Source organism: Ammospiza caudacuta, chromosome Z, assembly GCF_027887145.1.
Source record: "Ammospiza caudacuta isolate bAmmCau1 chromosome Z, bAmmCau1.pri, whole genome shotgun sequence".
NCBI classification, from domain to species: Eukaryota; Metazoa; Chordata; class Aves; order Passeriformes; family Passerellidae; genus Ammospiza; species Ammospiza caudacuta.
In genome coordinates, this window is record NC_080632.1 from 78,570,637 (window position 1) to 78,597,559 (window position 26,923).

The following is a 26,923-nucleotide window of genomic DNA, read 5'->3' on the forward strand; positions in this document are numbered from 1 at the left end:
GCATGTGCTGGTGTCACACTAGCTGACCACAGGGCAACAGCTGCATCTGGAACATGCCATGGCGCACACACATCTGGAACTTGCCATGGCGCACACACATCTGGAACATGCCATGGCGCACACACATCTGGAACATGCCATGGCGCACACACATCTGGAACATGCCATGGCGCACACACATCTGGAACTTGCCATGGCGCACACACATCTGGAACTTGCCATGGCGCACACACATCTGGAACATGCCATGGCGCACACAGGGCACATGAGGGCCACCATCAGTATTCTCTGTCCCATTACAAATCTGGCCATTGACAAAGTTAAACTCCTGCACGACCTCAAAAAAGCTCATTTTCTATCACCCAAAGCAGAGACTAAACTTCCACCAGCCTTTGCTAGGAGACAACTGCTTCCCAACTCCATGCCTGGTAAATATTTGAAAACAACATTATATGAAAGAAAAAAATTTAAAAACCTCTAAGCTGTCTCCATCATGTACTACCATTATCAGCATCAGCATGTTTTGCACTTATTTTAGCTTTAGCAGCTCCCGTCTCCAGAGTATCAGCAGAAGAGATACCAGGAAGGAAGAATCTTGAATGTATCAAGATTCAAGGTGGAAGCAGAACCAGCAAACTAATCTGGGATAAATGCAAACAATATTTTGCTGCAAACAACAAACCAGTTTCTAAACCTCTTTGCATACACCATAATGTTTTACATCAAGGATTTCAGCTTTTCTGGTTTTCAAATTAATTTATTCTTTTTTACAAACCCTTAAAAACCTCTCAAGCTCCACCTAAATACAATGAAATATTTTAAATACATTGAATAACCTGGGGTACTGCTTCTGTGTGCATCTAAATGAGAGAGCAGCCAGAAATTATAGAAAAAGCACAGCAGCACAGCCAAACAGGAGAACACACACCAGGTTTTTTAAAGCTGGTATCCCAGACAGCAATATTTTACCCAACTTGAAAAGCAGCACAAGCTGTACATGAGCTCACACATCACTCTGGTTCTCATGCATCTAGCCCAGAGATCTTCACCTGGGAAACAAAACATGACACACAATGTTCTTAAGTGTCACTCCAAACCTGCTGTTGGTAAAATCTTGCCTCTATGGCCCAGCTGCTGACTTAAGAACTTCCACAGCACATCAGTGATCCATTTACTTCCCTGTGTAGGGATAAAGCAGCAGCTCCCAACTCATATGATAAAGGATCTCAACATGCAGGGCACTAAGAATCCATGTTGCTGCCATCCAGCTAAAGGGAAACTGACCTGCAAATCCATTGGGAGAGATGCAGAGGCAGTGCTTTGAGCTCCATGCACCCCTCCAAGGGAAAGGAGACAGAGCCTAACCCATGGTGCAGAGTCCTCCTCTGTCCCAAAGGTGATGGCAGGAGACACTCAGTCATGGTGTGAGGGGAAGCACCACTGGAGTAGGGTTGATGCCACTTTCTAGAGGAGTATGACACACCCTTAGTGCCTCCTGCTTTTCAACCTGCTTCTGACCTTGCCATGGCACATCAGACTGAAAACGGAGATCAAAGCAAAAACTGCAGCACTCTTCTAGGGAAGAGCAGCCTTTGAAGAGCTAACTCATGCATCCATTTTTTCCTGGACATTATGAAACTCTGGACAGGCAGATAACTTTTCACACTCTAGAACAAAAACCGTTCAACACAACAGTGCAGAATCCCTGCTATTTCAGTATTTGGCATGGTAAGCAAAGACATAAGAATTGCGAAAGCACATTATTACCTGAAATACTTTGATTTTTAAAATTCATATGTTATTACATATCTACATGGAATCTGGTTTCTTATGCTTGAAAAAATACTTCAAAACGCAATGCAGTCCATAATATGAATGGCAAAAGAAAGTAAATTCTCTTTTGGACACTCTCAATACAAAGGAAGACACCACAACTTCATTTCCTTTTAAAGCAGCGACAGTTTACAAGCAAGTGTGGCAGAATTAATTCAGATGAGAAGGCAGTGGCTACAAGCCTTGCCTTCAGCTCTGTGTGCTTGTTCTGTCCCTCCCAGAAGCCTCAACACTTGTACCAAATAACCAAGATTTGTGGTGAGGTAAAACAGGTTTGTTCCTCCTCTTGCATAAAAAGTAATTTCAGCAATAAACCTCCCATGAACAGCAGCAGTGGAACCAGGATATTTCTCTGGGGAAGAGGGATGGCTGCTGACCAGCATCACACAGCTGTCAGGACAGCTGAGGTGTCAGGTACCTCTTCCCCTTTACACACTGGACTGTATTTAAAGAGCAGTGCCACTGCTCCTTCAGAACACTGTGCTCTCCCAGAAGTGCAACTATCCAGGGCACTGTGCACACTCACAACAGTGCACTCACAGCACAAAACTTCATTTGGATTGACTCCTCACCTGCAGGGGCCAGCCTGCACCATCCCCTGGCACCAGGAAGCAGAGTATGAGACCCACAGGTGTCCTAAGGTCTTCCCACAACAGAGGGACAATCCTGACAGGTGCTGACCAAATGCCAGTGCCTGCACAAACGCTGTAACGCTGTACCCCTGCTTAGAGCTGGATACAAATTGCTCACACTGACTCGGGCATTGCAGCAAAAAGGATGCAACAGACAGAGGGAGAGGGATGAGCCTTGCAAGGACAGAACACTTTGAAACACTTCAACGCTCAGTGAATGAAAAAAAAATAGCACAAATCCCAAAAACATCATCTCAAGCATCAGCCAAGAGCTGGAAAGAGAAGTTATGCAAGCCTAGGATGCATTCTAGCATGGTCTTACTTTTGGGGTTTATTTGGTTTGGGAGCTGTTTTTGTTTGCTTGAGTAAAATAAAATTTTAAAATTACACACATCTTTACTTGAGATCAGTTTGCTCCAATTAGCTGCTTTTCTGTATTTTGCATTTTTCAACCATAAATAATTGCCAGAAAGGCAGCTCTTATAACATTAAGTTATTTATATACTCTAATGATGATGTTCAGGAGCACTAAGCATTAATGTTTCACTAACTGAACTGCACATGTCTAAGAGGGCTACGTGCACTCACCACAGCACAGCTCTAACAACACACTTGACCTCCTCTAGAGCCAAATCTGTCTAGATTCAAAGAAGCAAATGATCTTGCTCAGGAAGAAAATGTGTGACTACACAATCCTGAAACACTATTAGAAGAAAAAACTGCTGCTAGTCCAAATATTCCAGCAACCAGGGACTTTCAAATATTTCATACTTATTCACATCTTGTTAGAAAGAAGCAAAACAAAAAATTAATACTAGCCACATGACCTCTACTGAACTATTCTGACTGAACTGACAATGAACACAAAACACAACTTAATAATAAAACTGCGGTTATTCTCACTTTCTCTCCACTGTCAGCACCCTGGGTAAGTTATGGAAATGCACTTACCAAAAGGTAATTCAAATCTTGTGTCCAGCAAAATTTTATGAGGAGTTGGGTTTTTGGTTCCACAGATTTCATCATGTTTCATTACAACTTCTGCCTCCAGCGTAGACCATTCCCCAGGACCTTCCTGTGAATCAAAGGCCTTAAGTGAACAAACATTCAAGTCTGAAGAACTTTATGCACCAACTCTCACACATTTGCTAATACAGTCCAAAAAGACCTTAACAGAATTATCAACCCTATTTTTACATCAACTTACAACCATTTAGCATGCACTGGCTTTTTCTTCCAAACTGGATTTCTTCCAAATCTCAGAGGCACCTACCAGAGCAAGCAGCAAAGAGAAGTGCTGCCTTCTCAGTGGAACTGCAAAGGCAGACCCTCAAAGGCAGGACTGAGGAGCATCTGGACAGTGAGAGGAATTGAGAATCAGCCAGACCTCATGCCCCCACTGCAGAGCATTCCCACTCTTTTCCTTTTAAGGAAAATATAATCTATCTCTCCCTGCTCAAATACAATAATCTTCTAAGTAAATACTCTAAAATTTGAGTTAAAAATGCTTAGCTGCAACAACTGCCAAACTCAGTAGTTAGGGCAGTTATAGACATTGAGACATCCAACTTCCCACTTTTGTCCACATACATTAGCATAAGGTTCACCTAACACTACCATCAGAAGCCCTAAGAAGATACTGCATATGTGCTCTGGGCCTACCTTGTCAGCTGGATAAGACAGAGGTCTTTAGCACCAAGTCATAGGAATCTGACCATCAGACTAAGCAGTCAGCTCTTAAGACTTCAGACACTTGGGTCTGTGTTCCTTAACAGACCAGGCCCTAGTTCTTGAGTCCACACAAGTGAAATGAAACCAAAGAGCCCTATGTGAGGGCTCTCAGTTGTGATCTCACTACAAAATCAAAACTAATGTGATGAGACAACCCTCTCTGCTCAATCAGCCTTCCTGACTTTGCAAGTGGAAGTTTTGCTGAGGAGCTCAGTCTGGGCTGCACCAGGCTGGATCTGTAACGCATTAATTAACAACATTAGAAACACAAATACAAGTTCTCTGTCAGGTTAACCTCATCAGATTGGTGAATGGCCTTCAGAGCAATCCACACAGTCCCAACCAGGGTGTCCCATATCAGTCCTTTGTTCCATACTTCCACAATTAGGCCCAGGTCCAGTCGACTGATCTCACTGCAAGAAAAGTAAAAGCAGCACAGATGAGAAAAAAGCAGAATACAATCTAATTTTGTTTCCTGTTCTGCATTACCACCATGATTATACCAGTGAACTATTTCCACAGAGCCATGTCAAGTTACAGAGAGCTCCTGGAAGTGTGTGGCTGAGGCAGCTTATACTCACAGGTAACACCAGTTTCTAATAACTCAAAGTTTAATACTAATTACACAAAGAGTGCAAACTAAAACTCTGAACTATGTCATGCAAGAAATGCCAGTAGGGAACTCATCACTGCAGCTATGTACACAGGAGAAGGAAGTGTACCTTGGACCAAAACCTAGAGGTGAACTGTTCTTTGTCATCAGGCACCCCATTCCTAACAAAGTGAGTGTCTCCCTTGGCAGCACAGCAACACAGGTGTACTCTGGCAGGTGCAATCATGCCAATACTTGCCTGTGAGTGGAGGTACTCCCAGCCAAAATTAACAGTCCCACATCCAGCACAGCTGCATCAGCAGCACTACCTATTTCTCAGGGCTGTGTGTCACCACTTCTGCTCCAGCACCAGCTGCTTCCACACGGCCACTGAGTGACAGGTTCTTGGAAATACTGATCTGAAAGCTTTCACAAACATCCTTCCTCTCATTAACAAAAGGATGCATCTCGAATTTGCTTCTTTTCAATGTTTTATAGCTTTTATGCCTCGCTTCTGCATACTGGTTTGTAACATGCCTACTTCAGAACAGCCTAACACATACATGGCAGACACTGGTAAAAACAACAAAGTAGAGAATAATCCTGAGCTGTCTGTTGACATCACAGCTGTCTCACACTTATCATGAAGAAAGGCTATAATCCATAATATTTAGAGCTCAGGGCTTCCCTTTATTGCAACTGTTAATCCCCAAAAGTAGGCATCTTGGACATTCAGTGCTGCTGCTCTCTGCCCAAACATATTTATGTTACAGCTATCAAGGAAATTTAAAAGCATGTTAACTGTCTTATTTCTATAGACTGCCATCATGGCCAAAATAAGAAAGAGCTGCTGCAAATCCAAGCATCCACTAGAACTTTGTCTCCTTCTCACGGCTGAAAGAGAACATCATATCTACAAGGTTCAAGACTAACCCTGCAGTTACAGTAAAGCATATAAATGTCTATTTTAAATCCAAGTGCTTCTGTTCTTGTTTAAGACACAGGAATTGAGGTTAGGAGTGTCCAGTGCTTGAGTGTCTCTGTCTGCAACAGTTCAAAATCAAGCTGTTACACAGCCTTCTAAGAGTTTATTGCTAGCATCTTGTAATTGAGTCTCCAGCATCCTCTGCTCTGATAGGGTTACTCAGTATGGCAAACAGCTGTACCAGCACTGCTCTGCCCTCACCCTGCTTGACATTCATCAGATTGCAGGCTGATGATGACTGGCTGACTGCTGGCTGGCACAGTGTGAGTCCAGAAAGGGAAGGGAAGGAAGTAATACTCTATTTTCAGTCACAGTGTAAAACCATGTACTTTGCTTCAACATACACTCTGTAGAGCAGGACACTGGTCATGACACACCCAAAGGGCTCCTCTACAGATCTCCAAAGGACAGGTCACCAGGCAAGAAAAATAAATAAAAAGAGTTTCTGTACAGTGGCTTTGATTGTCTTTGTGTCTCCCTTTCTCCACCTTCTGGTTAGATGCAGAACAGCTTCTAAGAACAAAAGAGCTGAGACTGAAATTTGGTGTCTATCCCTTTCCACACACACACAGGATTTATATAAAGGCATTTCTCACAACTTCAACACCAATTTAATCACTGTGCTCTAAACATCAGTGGGCACTTTCACTCGAGGTGTTTCCTGCAAATATGCAGCAAATACACAGTTGTTTTAAAGCTCCTTCAAAATTCAAAGATGACCCCAGGGAATACACTGAAGTGCTTAACTGGTCTGGTACATAGCCAAATCTCAAACAACCCCAGAGACCCAAATTCTGCAGCACTTTGTCTCACAAGGAGTTTGTGAGCAAAACCAACAAACACAGACAGGAAGCATTTTTTTTGCTTATGGTCTATTCTTCTACTATGCCTCATGAAAAAGGCAAACACAGCACAGACAGTAAAAGCAGCCTTCCCTTGGGGAAAAACAGCTGTGCTCAAAATCCTTCAGCTGTGCTCAAAATCCTTTTCCAACTCCAGAAAGAAAAAGAGCAAACTAGAGAACAGCAGTATTGGAATACCAGCACTGTTTCCCCTAGGGCAACTTAATGTACACAGGATCATGCAAAACACATTCGTTCCCATATGTAATATTTCTGTTATAAGAAGACACCAGAACTACTGTAGAGTTGCCTGGCTAAAGCAGGGACAATAATGGCAAGGTAGTTCAGCTAATATTCTGCTTCCTTATTCCCTAGCAACTAATTATGGAGTGTCTCAGTGACTTTACAGCACGCTACCTCAGCTCTCAGCTGATACCAGAGTGCAGCTCCAGGAGCTGCTTGAGGGGAAGGAGGAGAAGCAACCACAGGAGCCTTCATCCAACACATTCAAGTGCTTTCTTAAATCACCACTGAGAAGCCTCCTTCATAGCTGGCTGGGTTTAAAGCTAGCTCCTGCCCACAGGATGAGCACAATTACAGGCAGAAAGAGTTAGTAGTTTGAGTATGGGCATGTGACTTGAATGGTAGGTTCAACTCCTTGTCCCAGCCTTACCCAGTCCTGAAATGTTTTACATCAGTGACAGCCAAGGTGTCTGTCTGACCAGGAGCTGCAGAACTGAGCAGATGTTGGTGTTCAGGAGCGTGTGCATTTCACCAGATGCCAAAGGACAGGCTCCAGACTCTCCATGCAGGAGCACACACCTCTTGAGCTGCTCCAAAAGCAGAGCACTGCCAAACAAGGGAGGTGGGAGCACAGCTATGATGAAAATACTGTACTGACCCAGGTGGCCTCCTTAACCTGAGGCAACAACCTCCCACTTTCAGCTGAGGAGAAACAAACTGCTGCTGGATTAGGAAACACATTCACAAAATTCCATGGGGGGATGTCTCCTACTGCAGATACTATGTAAATACCTCAAACACATTGAGAAACAGTAGCACTAGCTTTGACCCCACAAGATGAATACAACATCATTTCCCTCCCCCCTCATTTAGTAAATTTAGTTCAATTTGCCTTACAAAGCTATAGAAACAGAAGCAGATGCAGTATAATCAATAAATCATTCATTCACCAGAAAAAAAATCCACCATTCTAAAAGACAGTGGGAAATCCTTGGCTATATGTCACGTCTGTGAGAACCAAGGCAAATCAGAAGTGCCAACTGCATGAGAAGCCCCAGGAAAGCTGGAATTAACTGGTTCCGCTGCTCACGGAGCAGTTCCCAACTGAGGTAACCAGGATCACCTTGTAGAGGCCCTGAGTGCACTAACAACAGCCTTTAATTGCCCTGACCAGCCTCTCCAGCCCTCTTCCCACGCCCAGGAGCTCCATTTAAGCTCCGCTATGGGCCTTTGGTCCTTGGATAAGCTATGTTGTAGGGGTGTGTGTGTGTCTCGGCTTACAGACACAGCTGTGCACATACAGGCCAAGACAGCATCAATCTAGACCCAACCCACACAGTAATTTCCCAGTTCAACCTCAGACTCAGCCTCTCACTACAGACCTGACTTGGCAATTCCATGGCTCCAGCCGAGACAATCTCCCAACACACATCCTCCACCACAGCCCAATGCGTACAACAGAAAAGAAAATTATTTAGGTTGTCACCAGGCTTGTGCATTTTACCTACACAAACATTACGGTTCCTACACACACTAGCAGCTCTGTATGAACACCAGGGCCACAGAAGGACTCAACCACGAGCACCTCCATAGCACCATGCTGTGCACCACCATACTTACAACATAAAATCCTGCTCCCAGCAGGGCTGGTCACCGCGCACGGCCACCGTTGTGCTCTTCACATTTTGCACTTTCAAGGTCACATACGTATTGAATTTATCTGGGGAATGAGACACAAAATGTTACTTCTACCGTCATACTCCCTCATCACATCACCTGCAACACTGCAATGTTTTCAGTTCATACAGTGCATCCAGGGAGGCCTCAGATGAAAAGCCCATATGGGAAGATATCACTAGGTTTGAGAAGCCAAATGTTCAAGATGTTTTCCACATGCATCAAATTTTCAGTCACAGCCTTTTTAGAAATTCAAGCACAAATGAACAAAAACTCCAAGCATTCACTTGCAGTAAGACAGGGACAAAGAGAGTAAGATCCTAAAGATCACAGACACTTAGTATGATGCTGCTCCTGAAATGCAGACAAAAGGAAGAAGAGACAGTCCAAAGGCACAGGACCCATCACGAATACCAAACTGTGGAAAACAAACTTGCAAAACATACAAGCAAGAGATTGGGTTGGTCATATAATCTCTTCCCTCCTGACCCAACTGCTTTCCTAGTCTCAATTAAGTTGTCCACCCATGAATCTACAAAGAACCTTACAGACCAGTCCGGGGCAGAAGAAAAATATAGATTTATTAGTAAGTGCGCTGAAACGGATCTGACCTAGGAAAACCACATCACACTCACATCTAGACAAGACAGTCTCTGTTTAGATGTTTTGCTCTTAATTTTAAATCTGAAGAAAAATCTTGAAAGAATTTTTTTCCTAATTTCTGCTATCTCTTTGCTAATAAAACCAAAAGCAGCAAAGCACAGACACATTCAAAGTTTGAATATCAACATGCAAGAAGGAACAAACTCTCTTGTAAGGGGAGTTATCACCTCAGGCCTATCAGTTTCAAACAGCCTGCAACAAGACATGCTTAATACACAGAAAGCAGTCTACATATTTTAATACTTGAATGTTCTGCTACATCTATTCACTGTGTTTGATCTCAAATCAATTTTGTCAATACTGTCAAAATTTCATATAAAAAACAAAGATGTAACAGCCAAAGTGGCTTTACAAAGGGGAAATCACAGCTGACAAATCTGATGACCTTCTAGGGCTATGGCACTGTTGGATGGGGCAGCGTAACTGACGCTGTCTGCCCGGCCTTGTGCACAGCACAACATCCATCTAAATCAGAGAGCCATGGATTTGATGGATGGAGCACTCTGTGGATAAGGAACTGGCTGGCTGGCCACACCCAAAGACTTGTGGTCTTTGATTCATTGTCCACCTGGTTACCAGTGACAAGTGGTGTCCCTCAGGGGTCAGAAGTGGGGCTGACACTGCTCAGTGACAGAACCATGGGATCAGGGACATCCTCAGCAAGTTCACTGATGACACCAAGCTGTGTGGGGCAGTCGTGCTCTGGAGGGAAGGGATGCCATTCAGAGGGACCTGGACAGGCTGGAGAGGTGGGACTGTGCAAACCTCATGAAGCTGGCTGATGAGTAACTAACTCAGCATAAGCCAGCAGTGTGTGCTCACAGCCCAGAAAGCCAAAAGTATCCTGGGATGCCAACCAAAGGAGTGTGAGCAGCAGGTCAAGGAATACAATTCATCCCCTCTAGTCTTGTGACATCTCCCCTGGATTACTGCACACAGTTCTGTCATCCCCATTATAAGAAGGACACAAAAGTGCTGGAGCAAGTGCAGAGGAGGAAACAAAGCTGGTAAGAGGAGTGGAGCACCTTCCCTATGACGATAGGCTCAGGAAATCAGGGCTGTTCAGGCTGGCACAGAGAAGGCTGTGTAGAGATCTCACAGCAATCTTCCAATAGCCGAAGGGGCCTACATGGAATCCAGAAAGTGATTCTGGAAAGGGACCAGAGTGATAGGACAGGGAATAAAAGGTACAAATTGAAAGAGGGGAAATTTAGTCAGGTATTAGCAAGAAATTCTTTACTGTCACGGTGTTGAGACACTGGCTCAGGTTGCCCAAGGAAGCTGTGGATGCCCAATCCTGATAGTGTTTGAGGCCAGGCAGGATAAGGCACTGGTCTAGTGGAAGGTGTCCCTGCCCATGGCATAGAAATAGATGATTCTTTAGATCCCTTCCAAATCCTTAATATTCTATGACTGTATAGTTGTGTAATTTTTAAGCATCATTGCTGTGGGTTACTATAGTACATCTCAGCATCTAGCTTCCAGTGAAGGAAGAAACAGAAATTATATGATCCAGAAGCTCAGGAAGGAGTCAGAGTCACTGAATTGCGATTCCTACATATCCAGTTATTCACTATTACATTACCCCTCCCTGTCATTTTACTCCTGCATCCTCCTGGTACACTGAGATTGTCAGTGAAACCACACACTTGGCTGAGTTAAACCTAGTCTAGAGGACAAATCTTTTGCATTTATGAGCAGGTCTCTTGATTAGGGAAAAGATGAAGTACACACTGCCTTCCTTCCAGTCTGGGCACTCAGTTTTCCTTCCCTGGAAATTAAAGGTTGGTGCACAGACAGACCTTGATCTGCCACGGAATATGCATGAGTCCTGGAAAGTTTTCTGCCATAATCTGAGGACGGCTATATCCAAAGAATTAAGCCAAATAATTAAGTTAAAATACAGTAACTGGCTAACTGTTTCAGATCTAAACACTTGAATAGGTGTTATGCCAGAAGTTTTTATTAATAGGAATTGTGTAAAAGTGCTTATTCTTTTGTAAACTGTACATCAAATTTCAATTGATAAATCGATTTGCTTGCTAAGGGATTCTTTGCTGGCTTCTGAACCACAGTGAAAAGAAATTGCCCAGACTGTAAATTCTGGGCGTGACTAGCTGTTGCAGACACAAAACCAGCGGATGGGATTTTAATTCCAAGCACTTCCAGCTATTACTGACTGCTGACTGACATTCAGATTCACTTCTGCAGTTCCATCCAGCAAACCCAGTCAGGATTGAGAAGGCACTAAATCCGCAGACACACACACACACCAGTTGTGCTTAGTGGACATTTTCAGACCCTGTTTTGAAGAGGGAAAGAGGCAGGATGAGATGAAAGGGCCAGGTGGGTGGGGAAGGGTGACAGTTAAGGAGCACATTTCCTCATCCATCACCTGCTCAGGCCAGGTTGAGCAGACAGAGGTTTCTTACCACTGTGACACCAGGTCACAGCCTCAAGTTTTCTACTAACTCAAACTGCCTGGATTTTCAAGGTAGATTAGGTCACTCCTAAGAAGAACATGAAGGAGCTGAGATGAGATGGAGAAAAACTGGAGGGAGCAGCACAAACAGCAGGGAGAGCCAGGGTCCCCACTGCTGCAAACAAGCAGAAGAGCATGACTTACCTGGTGGTCCATGGAGTTTAGCTTTTTTTACTGTAAAGAGAAAAAAGGGAAAGAACAAAATAAAATATTGTCAGTGATTTTGTCCTGCTATAGCTTCCTTTGAGTTAAAGCCTCACAGTGCATTATATTAACAAGACAACATCCCCTGCACAGAGTGGTAGCTGGAAATTTACACTCAGTTAAACAGATCTGGGGACAAAAACTCCGTTGTACCCCAAGGCAGCTCTCTAAAGCGAGGCATTTAAAAAAACAATCACAGGCTTAATGTTTGGAAAGCAATGTGATATGTCTAATGCAAAGCAATCTCAATATCACCCCTTTGCAACCAGAAGTTACTGCTGCTTAGCAAGATGTCATTTCATACCACCTCACTTACAAAGTTACTTACTAACATTCTAGAAGAAATAAACAATTCTTTATAAACAAAGAAATTCTCCAAACACTGTATAGCAGAGCACAAATTGAAAATAATCAAGCCTGAATAGCAGCTCTCTAAGTAGCTCTATACTATGACATTGTCAATTAAATTAAATAAGCCAAACAAACAGCAGTGTAAACTCAAACGTCACTTTTACAAGCTCTACTCTGTTAATTTAATTCCAAGACAGTATTTATATATAAAAATAGAATTGTTAAAACATAAAACAGTATTGGCTCTTATCTCACCAGATGGAGAAGGTCCATGTCTACCTAGGGGAGATTTTGTTTACATTTCCCTTCTGCAAGCTCATATCCTCACTAGAGCTGTAAGTGTAAGCACTAAGAAAAGACATCTCTAGGCTCCAGCTAGCTGTCCCAGAGGAAAACTAACTCTAAGAAGAAAACACACTTAACAAGCTAGGAAGCAAAATGTAACACAGAACAAAAATATTTAAAAGCTGGTGCAGTAAAATTTCCTCCAGAAAACAGAGCTACCAATACTTATTAGAGACTCACAATGTCCAATTTTCAATAATAAAGTTCTAGAAAGAAACATTAATTTATTTTTTTTTACTGCCCTGACACCGCTACACTCAGAGGTGCGGCAGAGCGGGATAGCAGTCTATCGAGATTGCTATTTGAGAAATTCTCCTTTGCAAGCATTTACAGTCCAGGTAGCTGCCTGCATGAAGGAAAATGCTGCATCAGGTACTTTAGGAACTGCTGCTGTTAAAAGGGCTGGAGCTTTCACCTAGACTGACAAGGCCACAAGCCCTTAGGTCCAAAATAAATGGGTTCATTTTCTTCCAGATTCAGAACCTGAAGCACTCCTGATGCTGAATGTAATGGTGCAAGCAAAACACAATAGTGTGGGTCAGTGTTCTTGACTGAAGATACAAATGCCTTTAAATCTCCAAATCAGTCTGTTTAAACACTGAGAAATATGCAGGGCAATCTACCCACTTTCTAGGTTCCTTTGCATACCACACAAAAGCATTTTGTGAACATTTAATGAAATACTGCCCTGGGGTGGGCAGGCACCAGCTAATCTCTGAACCTCCCGCTCCCCTCCTTTGGAAGAGGCAGGACACAAAGAAACAAATGCATATGCCTGGGGAAAAAAGGCAAAAGCAGGCAGTGGACACACAGGAAGGTTCTGCTGGCCTCTCCCTGTTTGTGACAAGCTCCACTACTGCTACAGGGAAGCAAAGGCAACCTCAGGGTAGAAATTTGGTATTATTTGCTAAAAAAGCAGCTGGAGAGGGTCACGGCTCCTAAACAGAGAGAAGAGACACAGCCTCTGCAGCAGCAATATGCAAACTAAGAGACAGATGCCATTTGTACATTGCGGTCACAGCCCCTAAATATTCAGAGGCTCGTTTGATGAACGGCAGCAAACCCTGCACTGCCTCAGCAGCTGAGAGGGGTGCCTGTTTAGGGCTTCAGCAAGAGCTGTCCCACAAATATCCCAGGGAAGCAGCCAGACTAAACAAAGATCACAAGCCTGATACAGACCCACATGTCAAAAACTGAATCCTTAGCAACTCCCAGGAATGAGCACCATCCCTCTAGACAAAGTGCATGTAATAAATTACACTTTTAGCTGCAAAAATAGAACTTATAACTAAGAGCTGAATGACAAATCTGGGAGTCTTATCTCATCAGTAATTCTTCTGCCCTATCAGCAAGCCTGCACAGCATGTCCAAAAAGTTGCCATGAAAAATTACCTGGGTGCGTTTTTATTTTGTTAGCCCTACAGGAAAGCACTTCATAGGGGTGTTCAGAAAGCTTTGCAAAATTGCAGCTCCCAGAACATTGCCCAGGACTGAGTGGGAGACTGCAGGATTCCCCATATAAGAGTCTGAATTTCTGGTAGTTTGGAGCTGGAATGGGCTGCTAGGCACTGCTATGGCCCAGCCTGTTTGTCAGCCCAGGGAACTTGCAGGTCAGATGCATTGCACCCAACACCATGCCATGAACAATGTCAGCTTTCCAAAGGAACTCTACTAAGAAAACTTTTGTACCCAAACCTGCTCCTTCTCTCTCGTTAGAGCTCCTCTGTGCCAAGCTCTCAGGAAGGACTCAAAGTTGAGTCCTGAAGCTCTACATTAATTACTGATGCATTAGTTACTCAGCGTTACAGCAAAGGCTGAAAAGTCATTGCTGCGTGACGCAGCATTAAAGTACTCTGAAATCAAGCCATGTGTAACAGTGCATTTTTATAATATAAAATATCATTTTTATAATATAAAACTTGTACCACAAAGTGAAATTATTCTCTAGGGAACCCAGGAACACCAGGTTTTACAGGTACAGCTGCTCCTCCATTGCCACAAAGCAAAAACCTAAACATAACCTAAGTTAAAGGTCTAGATCAGGTATTTCCTGACTCACTCCCAGTAATCCCATAGTACTCCTGCTCTCTGGGGAAGGAGCATTTCTAAACCAGCTGGATATGTCAAATTCTGTTCAGTTTCAAATGGCTTCTCTCAGCAAACTGAGGGCACACCAAGTGCATCACATTCAGACACAAACATCAAACTGTGCCGATCCTATGCCACTGCACAGGATGAGCAGGACACCAGGGAGGGAACAAAAATTATGGAAAGGCAAGAACTAGTGCTTTGCACTGCCATGTGCAAGCACTTCATGAAACAGATGCACAGAGATACACCTGCTCTTTCTGCACACCAAGATTCATTTAATCTCCAAAAAAGACTTTAGCATATCAGAGATACATCTATTCCATGGAGTTACTAGAAAGCAGACAAAACTTGATGTAAACATTAAATTCATCCAGAGATTTTCTTCCTTCCTCTAAGCATCTCTTGCCATTTTGGTGCTAGTCTAATAGATATAAAATAGAAATTAACTTGAAGCCTTGCCAGCAGCTTACAAAAAAAAAACCTACCATTAAAAAAAATATATATAAATAAAATAAAATAAAATAAAATAAATTTTTAAAGAAGCCATAGAAAGATTCCAGATGCTCTACAGCCATCACTTTCAAAGGACTGGAGGATCAGACAAACTCCTAAAGACTAGAAAAGGAAAACACAAGCCAGAAATTAAAAAAAAATAAAAATGTCCATAATCATGGTGAGAGGACAAAAAAACAGAGCAGAGCATACAGCAGGATATTCTTACACTCAGTTCAAAGGAGAAAGCCTTGTTATCCACATATTTTTCAAACTGTCTGAAAGAGGATTTTTTTCTGAGCAGGGGCTACATACACCAGTGAGATAATTAAAATTAGTCATGCCAAATTACTGCAAGGCTCAGAAAACACTCTACTCAAACCTCCTAAGCAGGCACATGGTCACATTCACTTAAAGGGAACCCTGTGTTCTGAACACCTGCACATCGCAGATCACCTTTAACACTTGCTTGCCAAGGAGAGGAATGCAACACAGGGAGTGCCTGAGCAGATGGCCAAAAGATTACATTCTAACTAAATCCAGCACATGACTTACCAGCCGGTCACTCCCCACACTAGAACAAAACCTACATCCCTTCACAGGGGACAATAAAGTGCCATGGACGGGCTGTGGGAGAAATTAGAAGAATGGAAGGGCGCAGTTTTAATTACCACTTTTAAAAAGCAATGCAATGCTGAAAGCAGAGCATTCAAAATGCATTTTCCTGATCAGCTACTTGATAAATAGCTTCCTCCTCTCTGTGAAACACAAATGCAGCATTAATGTGTTTTTGAGAGCACTCTAACTTCCACAGCAACTTTCCCCAGCTGAACAGCAGAATCGATACATATTTCCATTTCACTCTGCTCCTCTCACCTCTTCCAGGTGCTCAGACTTCAGTGTACAGTGACATGCAGCACGAGGTGCAAAGGTTGCTTAAACAACATAAATAAGAGACCACAGCAATACTACCCAAGACTAAGTCAACACACCAAATTCACACCCATGTGCCCTCCAGCAGGCACACAGAAAGGAAGGGGAACCCTCCTGTGAGGGATGGAATGGTTAGGCAGCTCCAGCCCTTAACTTCCTATAACTCAGCCCTTAACTTTCTATAACTCAGCCTTTGGAAACAATTTTGCTGCCTAAACTCTGCGCCAACAGCTACACCCCCTAACAGAGCCAGAAAATCAACACCTCCTACTAATTTCTTGGAAGTTACCGATAAAATCCACGACAGGCTGGCAACTGGCTCAAGACTGGCACCTTCAACAAGGACTGCTCTGCCCCTGGAGATCCCACCCTGACAGACAAGCCCCTTTCACAGAATGGGTCATCTGGTCCAACCTCCCTGCTCAGCCAGGGTCATCCCAGAGCCCACAGCACAGGATTGTGTCCAGAGGGTTCTTGAACAGCTCCAAGGAGGGAGACTCCACAACCTCTTTTCCTGTCCTGGAGATCAAAACACGCACAGCCTTTGCACTCTCTCATCTTCCACCTGAGGGTGAGGAAACCTTTTCTTTTCCACTACTCGAACCCAAAAGGTGTTCGAGCCTGGAGGAAGCAGAGGCCGTGAAGTGATCTCACCTGTGATTTTAACTCAGCCACTGTTTTGCTTCACACTATCCCTATTAAAGCCCAGCAGCATCATTTATACCATTAACTGCAACTGCAAGTGCCATAGCAGAACAGCAGTACTGACTGTGCCATGAAACTCTTCTCCTCCCCTCCTAATTCCTAAGAAAGGAAAAACAGAATAAAACAACAGTTTGGTGGGTTTCCAAGCCTGCTTGGATTCAAAGATTCAATGTGACAAAGCTACCTTGATATTCCCAGCCTGAGACAGGTGTAAGGCTCCACTGCATTCTCAAACATTTAGAGTTAAATTAAGTTCAGAAGGAAGAGATTTCCCTGAACTAGCTCAAAGGAAGGATAATTGCACAGGAGGCCCCAGGGAGCCACCAGCACTCAGCAGCACCTCAACAACTTCTGCTGTAACTGCAGAGCCCAGAGCAGTCTCCAACTTCTCCCAGCAGAGCTGGACTGGTTACTGCAGAAAGGCTCCTGCAGCCTCAGGGGCCACTCAGAGACACAGCACCTAAGTCACATTCATTACTTCATTCTTTGTTTTTCTGCCAGGCAAAGCAAACCACTGGTTTACATATAAACATTGTTCCACTCAAGCAGGGAACAGAGTACTTTATGCCCCAGTATTCTCTTTGAGAATGACGTGATGGAAACACAGTGGGTACCTTCATGGACCAGCAGTCCTAAAAGCCAAGACTGAATTCACAGTACACTGGGGATAACATTCTGTTATTGCTTAATGTGAAAGGCAGGCTGGGCTGATCTGAGACCTGCTCTGCTGCCAGAAGGAAGAGCCACTGTGAAATGCCACTCTGCTTGGTAACTGGCAGAGAGCAGGAAAACAGCGCAGATTTTCAACAGTGCCCAAAGAACTGAGGTTGCTTCTAAGGACAGAATTTTTCTGACTTAGTACTTGAAACAGTCCTTCAAAAATCCATTACCTCTTTGATTGAGACAACTGTGGGGGAACCCAGATAGTCGAGTTTACCTCAACTGAACCGAGGGATCAATCTGCTTTAATAAGTAGTCCAGAATAAATGGAAAAGATGTGATATGAGTTCATTAATTTTTAATAGTTCGTAGAAATTTTAAAAAAAGAAGCCAAACATACCACAAAGCACTCACATACTGCATTTTCCAATCATGTAGCAAAGAGCTTTCTTCAATTTCACCACTCTGAATGCCCATAGGACAGATTGACTTGCCCTTCCCAAGGCCTTGGGAACCATGTCAAACAAAGGGAAGGACATATTTCCTTCAGCAACCAGCCATTATTCACATTACTCAAGGATTCTTCTTAGGAAGGGGGTGGGCAAAAGAGAGTTTTTAATCTGTAGTCTGTGATAGCAAATTGATCTACCCAAGAGATTTCTGTATTGCCAGATGTCTTGAAAATGAATTAGAATCCTTCCTAATTCACATGAATTAGCATCTTCCTGCTCAGATGATCTGCAAATTCATTACCCTGTCCAGAGGCACACAAAGCTACTAGGTTTATTTGATTTATGATACAATTTCCAACAAACAGCTTTCCACCAGCCACTCCACCCTTCCTGCCCACTGGACAGTGACTGATAGCAGCTGGAACGTGACTGCTTGCAGGGTTTTCCAAATCTCTGTGCTAAGGGGACACATACTCATTATTCCCATTCAAGGTTCAGCACAATTTCATAAAGCATTTCCAGGAAAGCACTACATAATGTGCATACATCCCATACTGCCAAACCTCACTAAATGCTTCCCTGTGACTCTGTAAATTCTCTTTGGTCAGTTAAGATCCAGGCTTTGCACACACATAGGAGTCACAATCTGCAGGAAGAGAGCACCCCTTGCTCCACTCCAAACTTGGGGCTCACAGCTAAGTCCCAAGGGGACATTGTTGCATGTTTCTGGTTACTAAACTTGACTCAAACATTTGTGTCTCGATAGAATTTTCACTTGTATACCATGAACTTTCATCAGCAAAGTATTAAAACCTGAGCAGAAAATGTTTAGCATTTTTATGTAAAAGCTATATATTATAGTCTTGTCTAAATCTCTGATACTGCCACAGCCCATGAACATCAGAGTAACACAGCACAGTAAATGCATATCTGGACTACTGCCCAGTATTTCATGCACATGAACTTGGGTGAGCTTGCAGAACAATATGATAGCAAACCTACACAAACCTGAGCAAGCCCACAGTTAATACACTGTGCTGATCCAGTTATAAAATGAAAGATACATACAAATATTTTGCTCAACCATCTGATCCCCTCAGTGAAGCAGGTAATTTCATACCTGCAGCAAATATTGTCACTTTTCAACTCAGCTTTTGCATAAAACTTTGTAAATGTGTACAGCACAGCTCAGCTTGCATCATAGCTTCATAGCATTCCACTTCTTCCATCCCTACCAAAATTACTATATAATGTGAACAGAGCAAATTTAAAAACTGTATAGGAAACCCTTTCTGTCATTTCCACATATTCCCCACATTCTCACAGTATACCTGGAGGAGTAGAAAACTCTGCAAATCTTCTGGCAAGAGCTGCTCAGCTGTGAGGGTTATTTTATAATAGAAGTCAGTCCTCATCAGCAAAAGAAGCCTTCTTTTAAAAGGTTCTACTTCTCTAAAAGGTACTTCATGCAACAGAAGGGGTAACAATTTACTTTCTATTCTGGTTTAATGTACTAGGCAGCTAATGCAAGTAGACTTCTAAACACTTTCAATGACAAAATAGATTTAGACAGTTAAGAGACACATCTGGGTCTTGTTTACAGGTTAATCTGTTACCAGATCTGATTTGACATACTGACTTAACATCGCACAGGCTTTCAACTTCCTGAACGAAAGGGTTTCATACATTCTTGTTTGTTGCATACCTCAAGAACTCACCTGCCTGAAATATTCCTTGAACGATTTCACCAACACAAATTCACAGGTGAAGAAAATACTACTGAAATGTAAAAAAAAAAAAAATACAATAATGCTGCAGGAGATATGGGGATTGCAGTTGTGAACAGTTTTTGGACAGAAAAATTAAACATATCTCAAACAAACAATTTTACTAGGGAACTCCAGAACAGGAAAAGTGGAACTTTAACTATGTATGCAACTTGTAGAAGGCAACTGTGACAGAGGACTAAATGCAAAAGGAAAACTAAAGAGGTCTGCAGCTGATTCCTTCCTTGACACAGACATCAGACTGCTCTCCCAAATTCTTACACCAGCGTTTCTCAGGAAAGTAGTATCAGGATGCAAGGTCAGGCTGTTGTTTGTTGGTTTGAAAACAATATTTGAAGTACAGCAACTAGGACAGGGTTCACACAAAGGAAGAGAGGGAGGAAATTCACAAAATAACAGGTCCCAAAACCCAAAAGTACCATAATCTCTGAACTTTTAAGTAAATATGTTGATTTTGCTAAAAAGCTAGCACAGAACAGGATCTACACTGCCAAAAGATTACAATACATCATGACAATTCAGGACTGCAGAAGAAATCTAGCATTTTAAAACATGCAGATCATTTTATCCAAAAAAGCCTCAGGAGATCATAACAATAAAATGCTTAAAACATTGATAAGCTATTTGGTAAACCACAGCTCAAATCTTTATCACATTAAACATTAGCACTTAGTGGAACTTCTGCTTTGCAGTAGAAGCCAAAAGAAGTTTACTTACAGCTGATCCCAGAAAAAGCTTCCTGAAAGGCAGTAGGAAGCATTCAATTGATTTCAGATAAAGAGCAGCTGAAATAAGCAGAACATTATTGTTTTTTCTGTCCAGGAGAGGGAAAAAAAAGTGCATTCATGAACCGTACAGCCAAGAAAGCTAGAATCAGATGCTGGAAGCAATAAAAAAACTAGGAACATGAAGGTCTTGAACTTTTAAACCTCCTGAAAAAGATCTGCACTGCCAGTGAATCCAGAGTGTCAACAGCCCATTAAATATTTTCCAGTTTTTACATTAAATACACTTGGAACCAGAAAAAGTGCAGAAGCTTTTATGTCCAGGCAGCTTGTGTGGTGAAACGCTGAGCAGGAGAGAGAGACGAGGCGGCAGTTGAGGAGTGGAATTCACAACACCAGAATACTCTTCCGAAATTCCCATTATTGCAGATGCTCTTCCAAGCTCTGAGTGTATCTAACCCCCTTTCTCCTGCTTGCATGGACCCTCAGTTCAGCTGGCAGTCAGGACACCTCTCTGGCTAGCATGAAACAGACAAACCCCCTGAGTTCAAGTCATCTTTCAGGTAATTACAACAATGATCAAGAAGCATAAGCCATATTCTGTCTGCTTAGGGACCTGCTGAAATGACAGCCTCCCAGTGCCCAGACAAAAATCTTTCCTCTACACAATGCATCTATTGTCCTTAAAGGCTGTGCACAAAATGTTTGCTCCAGCTCTCAAGAGCCCCACAGCCAGTGCTGGAGTACAAGGTGCCTCCAGCCTGCACACTGCTCTGCAGAGAGCCCTCTACCTCATTACTCACCTTTTCGACTTATCTAGCAACAACCACGATCTCAGTGCAAACTGACAAGTCAATTCTAGCAAGGCAAGAGTCAGCATCCTCAGATGCTTATTCAGAATTGTGCTTTGCTCCTTCATAACCTTCCCATAGACACGTTAAAATGTACCTGAAATTCCACTTTGCTCCTAGCTGTCACCTCAACAGCCACTTGCCTGAGCCAAAGACCCAAGCTCTGAGACACAGTGGACCATTCAAACTACCTTCAGATGGTTTTCTTCACTGAGAAAAGACTCTGAAGTGTCAGTTCTATTTCTCCACAAAGTACCACAACCAGGTAACACAAGAGTATTCACAGGCAAGGTGCCACAAAGACCCTTTGTCCTGTCTCACAGATGTTTGCCTTCTGGTCACCACGTCTCCCCCTACCAGCCCCATGACAATACCAGTCAGATTTGTAATTCATTGCCCCCAAAACATTGGCTGCTTCAATAAGTCTGACAGTCTCACTGCTCAAATTAGATGCTAGAGCTTCCAAAAACCACATTGACATCAATGATATCTTGCACTTGGGTCCCAAACCAGATGTCTTCTGCCCTGCAGACCAAGGGGCTCCTTCTACACCTTCAGCAGGAGTTTGTATTAAGAGAAACCATACCAAGAGAGTGAGAGCTGCAAAACAGCACCATTAGCCTGTATCTCATCCATACAAACATCTAGACAATTCCCAGAAAAGAGCATAACATGATGATACAGCAATACTTACCCTACAAATTAATATGCCCCTAGGCTTAGGACCCAGGTGACATTTTTGAAAGTAGTTTCATAGAGTCTGTTCTATCACCAAACCTCCTCTATCACCTACATCATCAACAATTAAGGGTGTCAGCAATTACAAGTGAATTCCACTTTGGTATTTCTTCAAAAGCAAGAGGGAATACATGCTTCAGACACCTTATTTCATAGTTTAGCTTTTTTGCTATACATATTTGTTGTCACTTGACAGCAGAATTGAGTGTTTTAAAGTTGACAACACAAGCAAACCCATATTGCTCTGTGTCAAGAAGAAAGGGACTATCAAAGATGTAAGATGCTTTGCTACCTGTTTGACACAGCAGAGTCTGGCTTTTTTAAAACTGAAGAGCTTCTTCCCTAGCCACAATACACAAAATAAAATCTTTCCAATTTTGTGGGCTCTAAGCAGAGAGCTAAGTACCTTATTACTACCACCACCAGTCCTCAAGGGCAAACACATACACCTCAGCTGACTGAGTAATCCCTCCTGGTTTTGGCGTGACCTAGCACAGGCAGGTGAGCATCACCTCCAACTGATTGGTCTGGATCAGTTATACTTTCCTTGAGAAGTAGGAAAACAAACACAAACTGAAGTTTTGTTATTATGGGCTTACAAGACTCTGCTTTTGTTCAAAGTTTGCTCCCCAAGGGGCCGGGGAAGCAGAGCATGATGATGGAGAAACAGATTTGATACTATTTGTGTAACAGAACACCTTGCAAACAAAAAGGAAACTGAGGACTTAGCCAACTTCCCTGATTCCAGAGCTAAATCCACCCATATACATTTACCCTACAAACATTTAAATCAGTTGTTAAAAAGCACAGCTAGGAGAAATCCCTGCAACATAAATTTCTTCCTTTTTGAGTTGACCAACATAGACACACTTCTGAAGATCCCTGAAGTTTCTGCTCAGCAGCTGCTTTGAACTGAGCAGTGAGGACAGGAACAAAATCTCTTATTCAAATCACAGAGATTATAAAAGGTTAATCCTCCTGACGCTGGCAACACAGACAGCTCTGTCAGGCGACCTGGTTCCCCAACCAAGAGGTGAACTAAGCAGTAATCCAAGCTGCCACGCCTCTCCAATATTCTCCTGCAGCCTTAATATTATTAGTCAAAAAACCAGCTTGGGCGCAGTGTACTACAGCGAGTTATTTTGTGTCTGACTCTCACAGAAGATGCATTCTGTTAGATTGTGCTTTGGTACTTTGCCTTAAGGGGTTCCCTACAGGTTACTGATTTCTCCTGAAATTTAGCTGGTTTATGATGAAAAAAGACAGCATCCTACCCCTGAATCTGTGCTTTATCATGGAAAAAAAATAAACAACAACCAAATCTTACAGAATTTTTAAATGTGTAAGATATGCACTACTGGACAGAGTAGTAAAGGAAGCTTCCAATTTTCAGTGGCATAATATCCCCTTCTTTCAAATTCTGCAAGGTTCAGAAATACATTATTTTAAGTTAGTGGCAGAAATATATTATTTTAAGTTACTGGAAATGCCTTAATTGATTAAGGGAACAAAACCCACACTACTAAATTTTACACAAAACAGACTGCAACCCACATATGCCTCCAGCTGCCAAACACTAAGGAAATATGCATAATGAAAACCATATCCTTGGAGCAGAAGGCAGGAAAAGAGATAGACTGATAATGTATCAAGCCTGCTAGGAGCCAGTCTGAGCTGGTAAACTGACTTTGATGACAAAGCAACAACTCAACTAGTTTACAATAAAAGCGTCAGTGGGGGGAAAAAACCAAAGAGCAAATAAAAAATATTTTAAAACTCCAAACATAACAAAAAACCCTTAATAGTAATTCAGAAATCAGATGAATGGAGAAATTGGTTTCTTCAGGTGTGAGGGGGTTGGGTAGGTGTATTTGTTTTGAAAAAATATACACCTCTCTGCAGAATCGTTTCTTCCAAGACACAGCACATGCAGCTTCTGCTCAGACATTGTACACAGAGGTAAAGGCCACTTAAATTACTAGAATCTTGCCAGAGTTATTAGGTCAAATCACACAGACTGGTCACAGCCAAGGTAACAGCTGCTAGAAGACACAAGTACTGGGGTACCAAAGAGGAAAGAGCAGAAATGACAGAACAAACCCACTTGTGTGCTTGTCCTTTGGCGTGTGCTTTTCACCTGTCAACAAAAGTCACCTGAACAGTCTCCCCGGTGACTCAGGCTTCTGCACTCCCTGTTCAGACTTAGTGTAAACAAGATGCACCCTGGAAAAAGAGTTGCTGACTAACCACACCAGTAGTGATTGCCATCTAATCACAGCCTTGGTCTATTTTCTGGTAGTTTCGATTTAAGTTACAGGATTGCAAGCACTCAGCCAACTGGAACACAGCTACTTGTGAAGCAGGACTGAGCACAAGCTTGTCCTGAAAGGCACCGAGATTAAAAAATGGTGCTAACAAATATCACTGTTCAACTTCACTGGTACAGCATATTCACCAAAAGGGAAACTCAAAAATAAAGCAACAGCACATTTGTGGTGGATTCAGTAAATTCTAATATATATATTTTTAAAGTAAAAACATCCCAGCACGCAAGAGTAAATTATAAGCTTCCGGGAAAAACAGCACCTGTGTTTTCCACACTGAATAATGAAGGAAGATTGGTCTAGCATGAAAAATATTTTAAAGTAAAATATTAACAAAATCTTATTATTATATTACTTAATATTTACCTGTTTGGCTTCACAAACCAGAGAAAATATTAGTATCTAGGAGACAGAAATAACTTTGACTGTAACAATTAAGAAAGAGTAGAAAAACTTGTTAGAGTATGAGTTATGGTGTAACTGAATGAGATTCCAGGCAGGAACAGGAAACCTAATAAAAAAAACAAACACTCTTGGCAAACTATACCTCTGGCAGTCTGATTTTAATCTTCACATTCACAAACTGGTCAGACAATACTGATTCCTGGAGGACACCCGCAAACTGCAGAAACAGGACAGTCAGATAGATTGCCATCTAAAAGAGGTGCACCTCACAAACACGTTAGCATTCACCTGCCCATACTTTTCAAAATATTGTTTCAAAACAGCATGTATACAAAGAACTGAATCATAAGAAGGTGTTACTATTGACAAGGAGTGTGCTCAAGACTGTTCTCCTGAAAGTCATGCTACTTGCTTGCATTTGGACCTCCATAAACAATAAGGTGAAAATATACCAGGTTAAATAAGAATCAAAACCCTTAACCAAAATAAACAGCCTTAGGTGACAATTGAGTATAAGCAGGTTCCTTCACATGTAGGTTCTTTTCCTTATTATTAACATTTATAATTAATGAAGATGCTACATCAAAATTTTACCTTAATATACAGTTTGTCGGCATATACAGCAATTAGTTGTCAGAACAGTAACTCACTGCACAAGTTAGTGCAGTGAGGATCACAAGACTGGAAGGGTCCAACTCTATGCTGCTTCTCCCAACACCTGGACCACTTACACCATTCAAAATCATTCCTACTTTCCACCTAACACTTTAATTAATGGCATGCCTTCTATATCTTATGTCAACACTATTCACCCTCTCCATGTTTTTCCTCACTCCATGTTTAATTTCCTGATGTTTTTAATGAACACAAGTCACAGATCCCATCACCTTCTGTTTACAAGCATGGTGCAGTGACACAAAGACTGCCCAACATCTCTCCTTTCAGTAAGTTTCACATTTCTCAGCAACGCTTGTCATTTGCCTCTAAGTGTATAGTTTTTGTACAGAACATCAACTATTTTCATTCTCACTCTTCTCAGGGGTCACTGAGTCCTTCCTGCATTATATTTATTTGCTCCAAAATTTACTATATAATTAGAACTTCTCTTAAGAACAGCTTTGACACACACATTTGTATTCTTTCTTGCCATGACAGAAGTGGAAGATATCTATCTGCTTCTCCCACTAGTCTTAGTAACATTGCTAGCTTCTGCTATAGTCAGCTCCTTATACTATTTACACGTCTTTTGCCAATTCCGAATTTCTTTAAAAAGAAGTCTGCTATAGGATTTGTGAGATATTACAGAAATACAAATAGCTGCATGTTTTCATGTAGAAACAAGAAGCTAGCCCAGAACAATCTTCCTCTTGCAAACCTGTGTCACATTTCATATGATACCCTTCCACATCGTTTCTACCTGTCTAAAAAAAATTTATTATTCTCTCTTAACAGCCTACTTTAAACTTTCCATGTTGTTACAGACTCGTCTGCTTTTGAAGTCAAGATCCATATTTACCCATTTATCACTCATCTCCTTTATCTTCCCACCTATCCACAGAAACCACATCTATTCCTCTCCAGTTAGGCGATGTCACTGCTTGTTTGCAGCCACAGTTAAACTTCTGCTGGCAGAATTCAGATTCAAAGTGTTGCATGTTTCAGCACTCTGGGATATAGACCATCAGACTCAAATGCAGGATATTAAAATTTTTTTCTCCCACGCTTGTCCATCATTTTCAGTTTCATAAGAAACAATTCCTATAGTCCAGGGACCATAACCAACCCATCTTTACACTTCCCTGTTCCCGTGCACAGAGGTATGATTCCTTCCCCTGTGGAGGCTGGCTGTTTCCCCTTTTCATGTGACCAAAGCACCACCTTCTGCTACCTGTTTTATTACCACTTGCAAGATGCCACCTTGTCTGCTGAGGTGGAAGCCCCTGCCTTAGCCTTGGACTTTCTGATCCTCAACACACACCTTCCTCTATGAACTGGTTTTTTGCCCACACCTCTCAGAGGTTCTCTGTTTGCTTAGCATATCCTGACGTAATGAACAGGTGAATCATCAGCTCTGGGGTAATTTCCTAGGTGGAGCCTTTTCTGTTATTTGAGATGCTAATATTTACCCCAGTAGCTTCCCTGAATTTCCTGCCCTCCTCTGTATCCAACCTCCTCACTTC

The 26,923-nt window shown here is 42.3% G+C and overlaps 1 protein-coding gene across 1 annotated transcript in view; it reads right to left on the minus strand.

The window, feature by feature from the left end:
- Positions 1-26,923, minus strand: part of UNC13B (unc-13 homolog B) — a 206,681-nt gene that overhangs the window by 168,538 nt on the left and 11,220 nt on the right. Inside the window, exons 2-5 of the mRNA XM_058824327.1 lie at positions 11,825-11,854; positions 8,479-8,578; positions 4,492-4,609; positions 3,417-3,540 (exon numbers count right to left, since the gene is read on the minus strand). Coding sequence (XP_058680310.1) covers positions 3,417-3,540; positions 4,492-4,609; positions 8,479-8,578; positions 11,825-11,854 — 372 coding nt within the window. The remainder of the gene's footprint in view (positions 1-3,416; positions 3,541-4,491; positions 4,610-8,478; positions 8,579-11,824; positions 11,855-26,923) is intronic.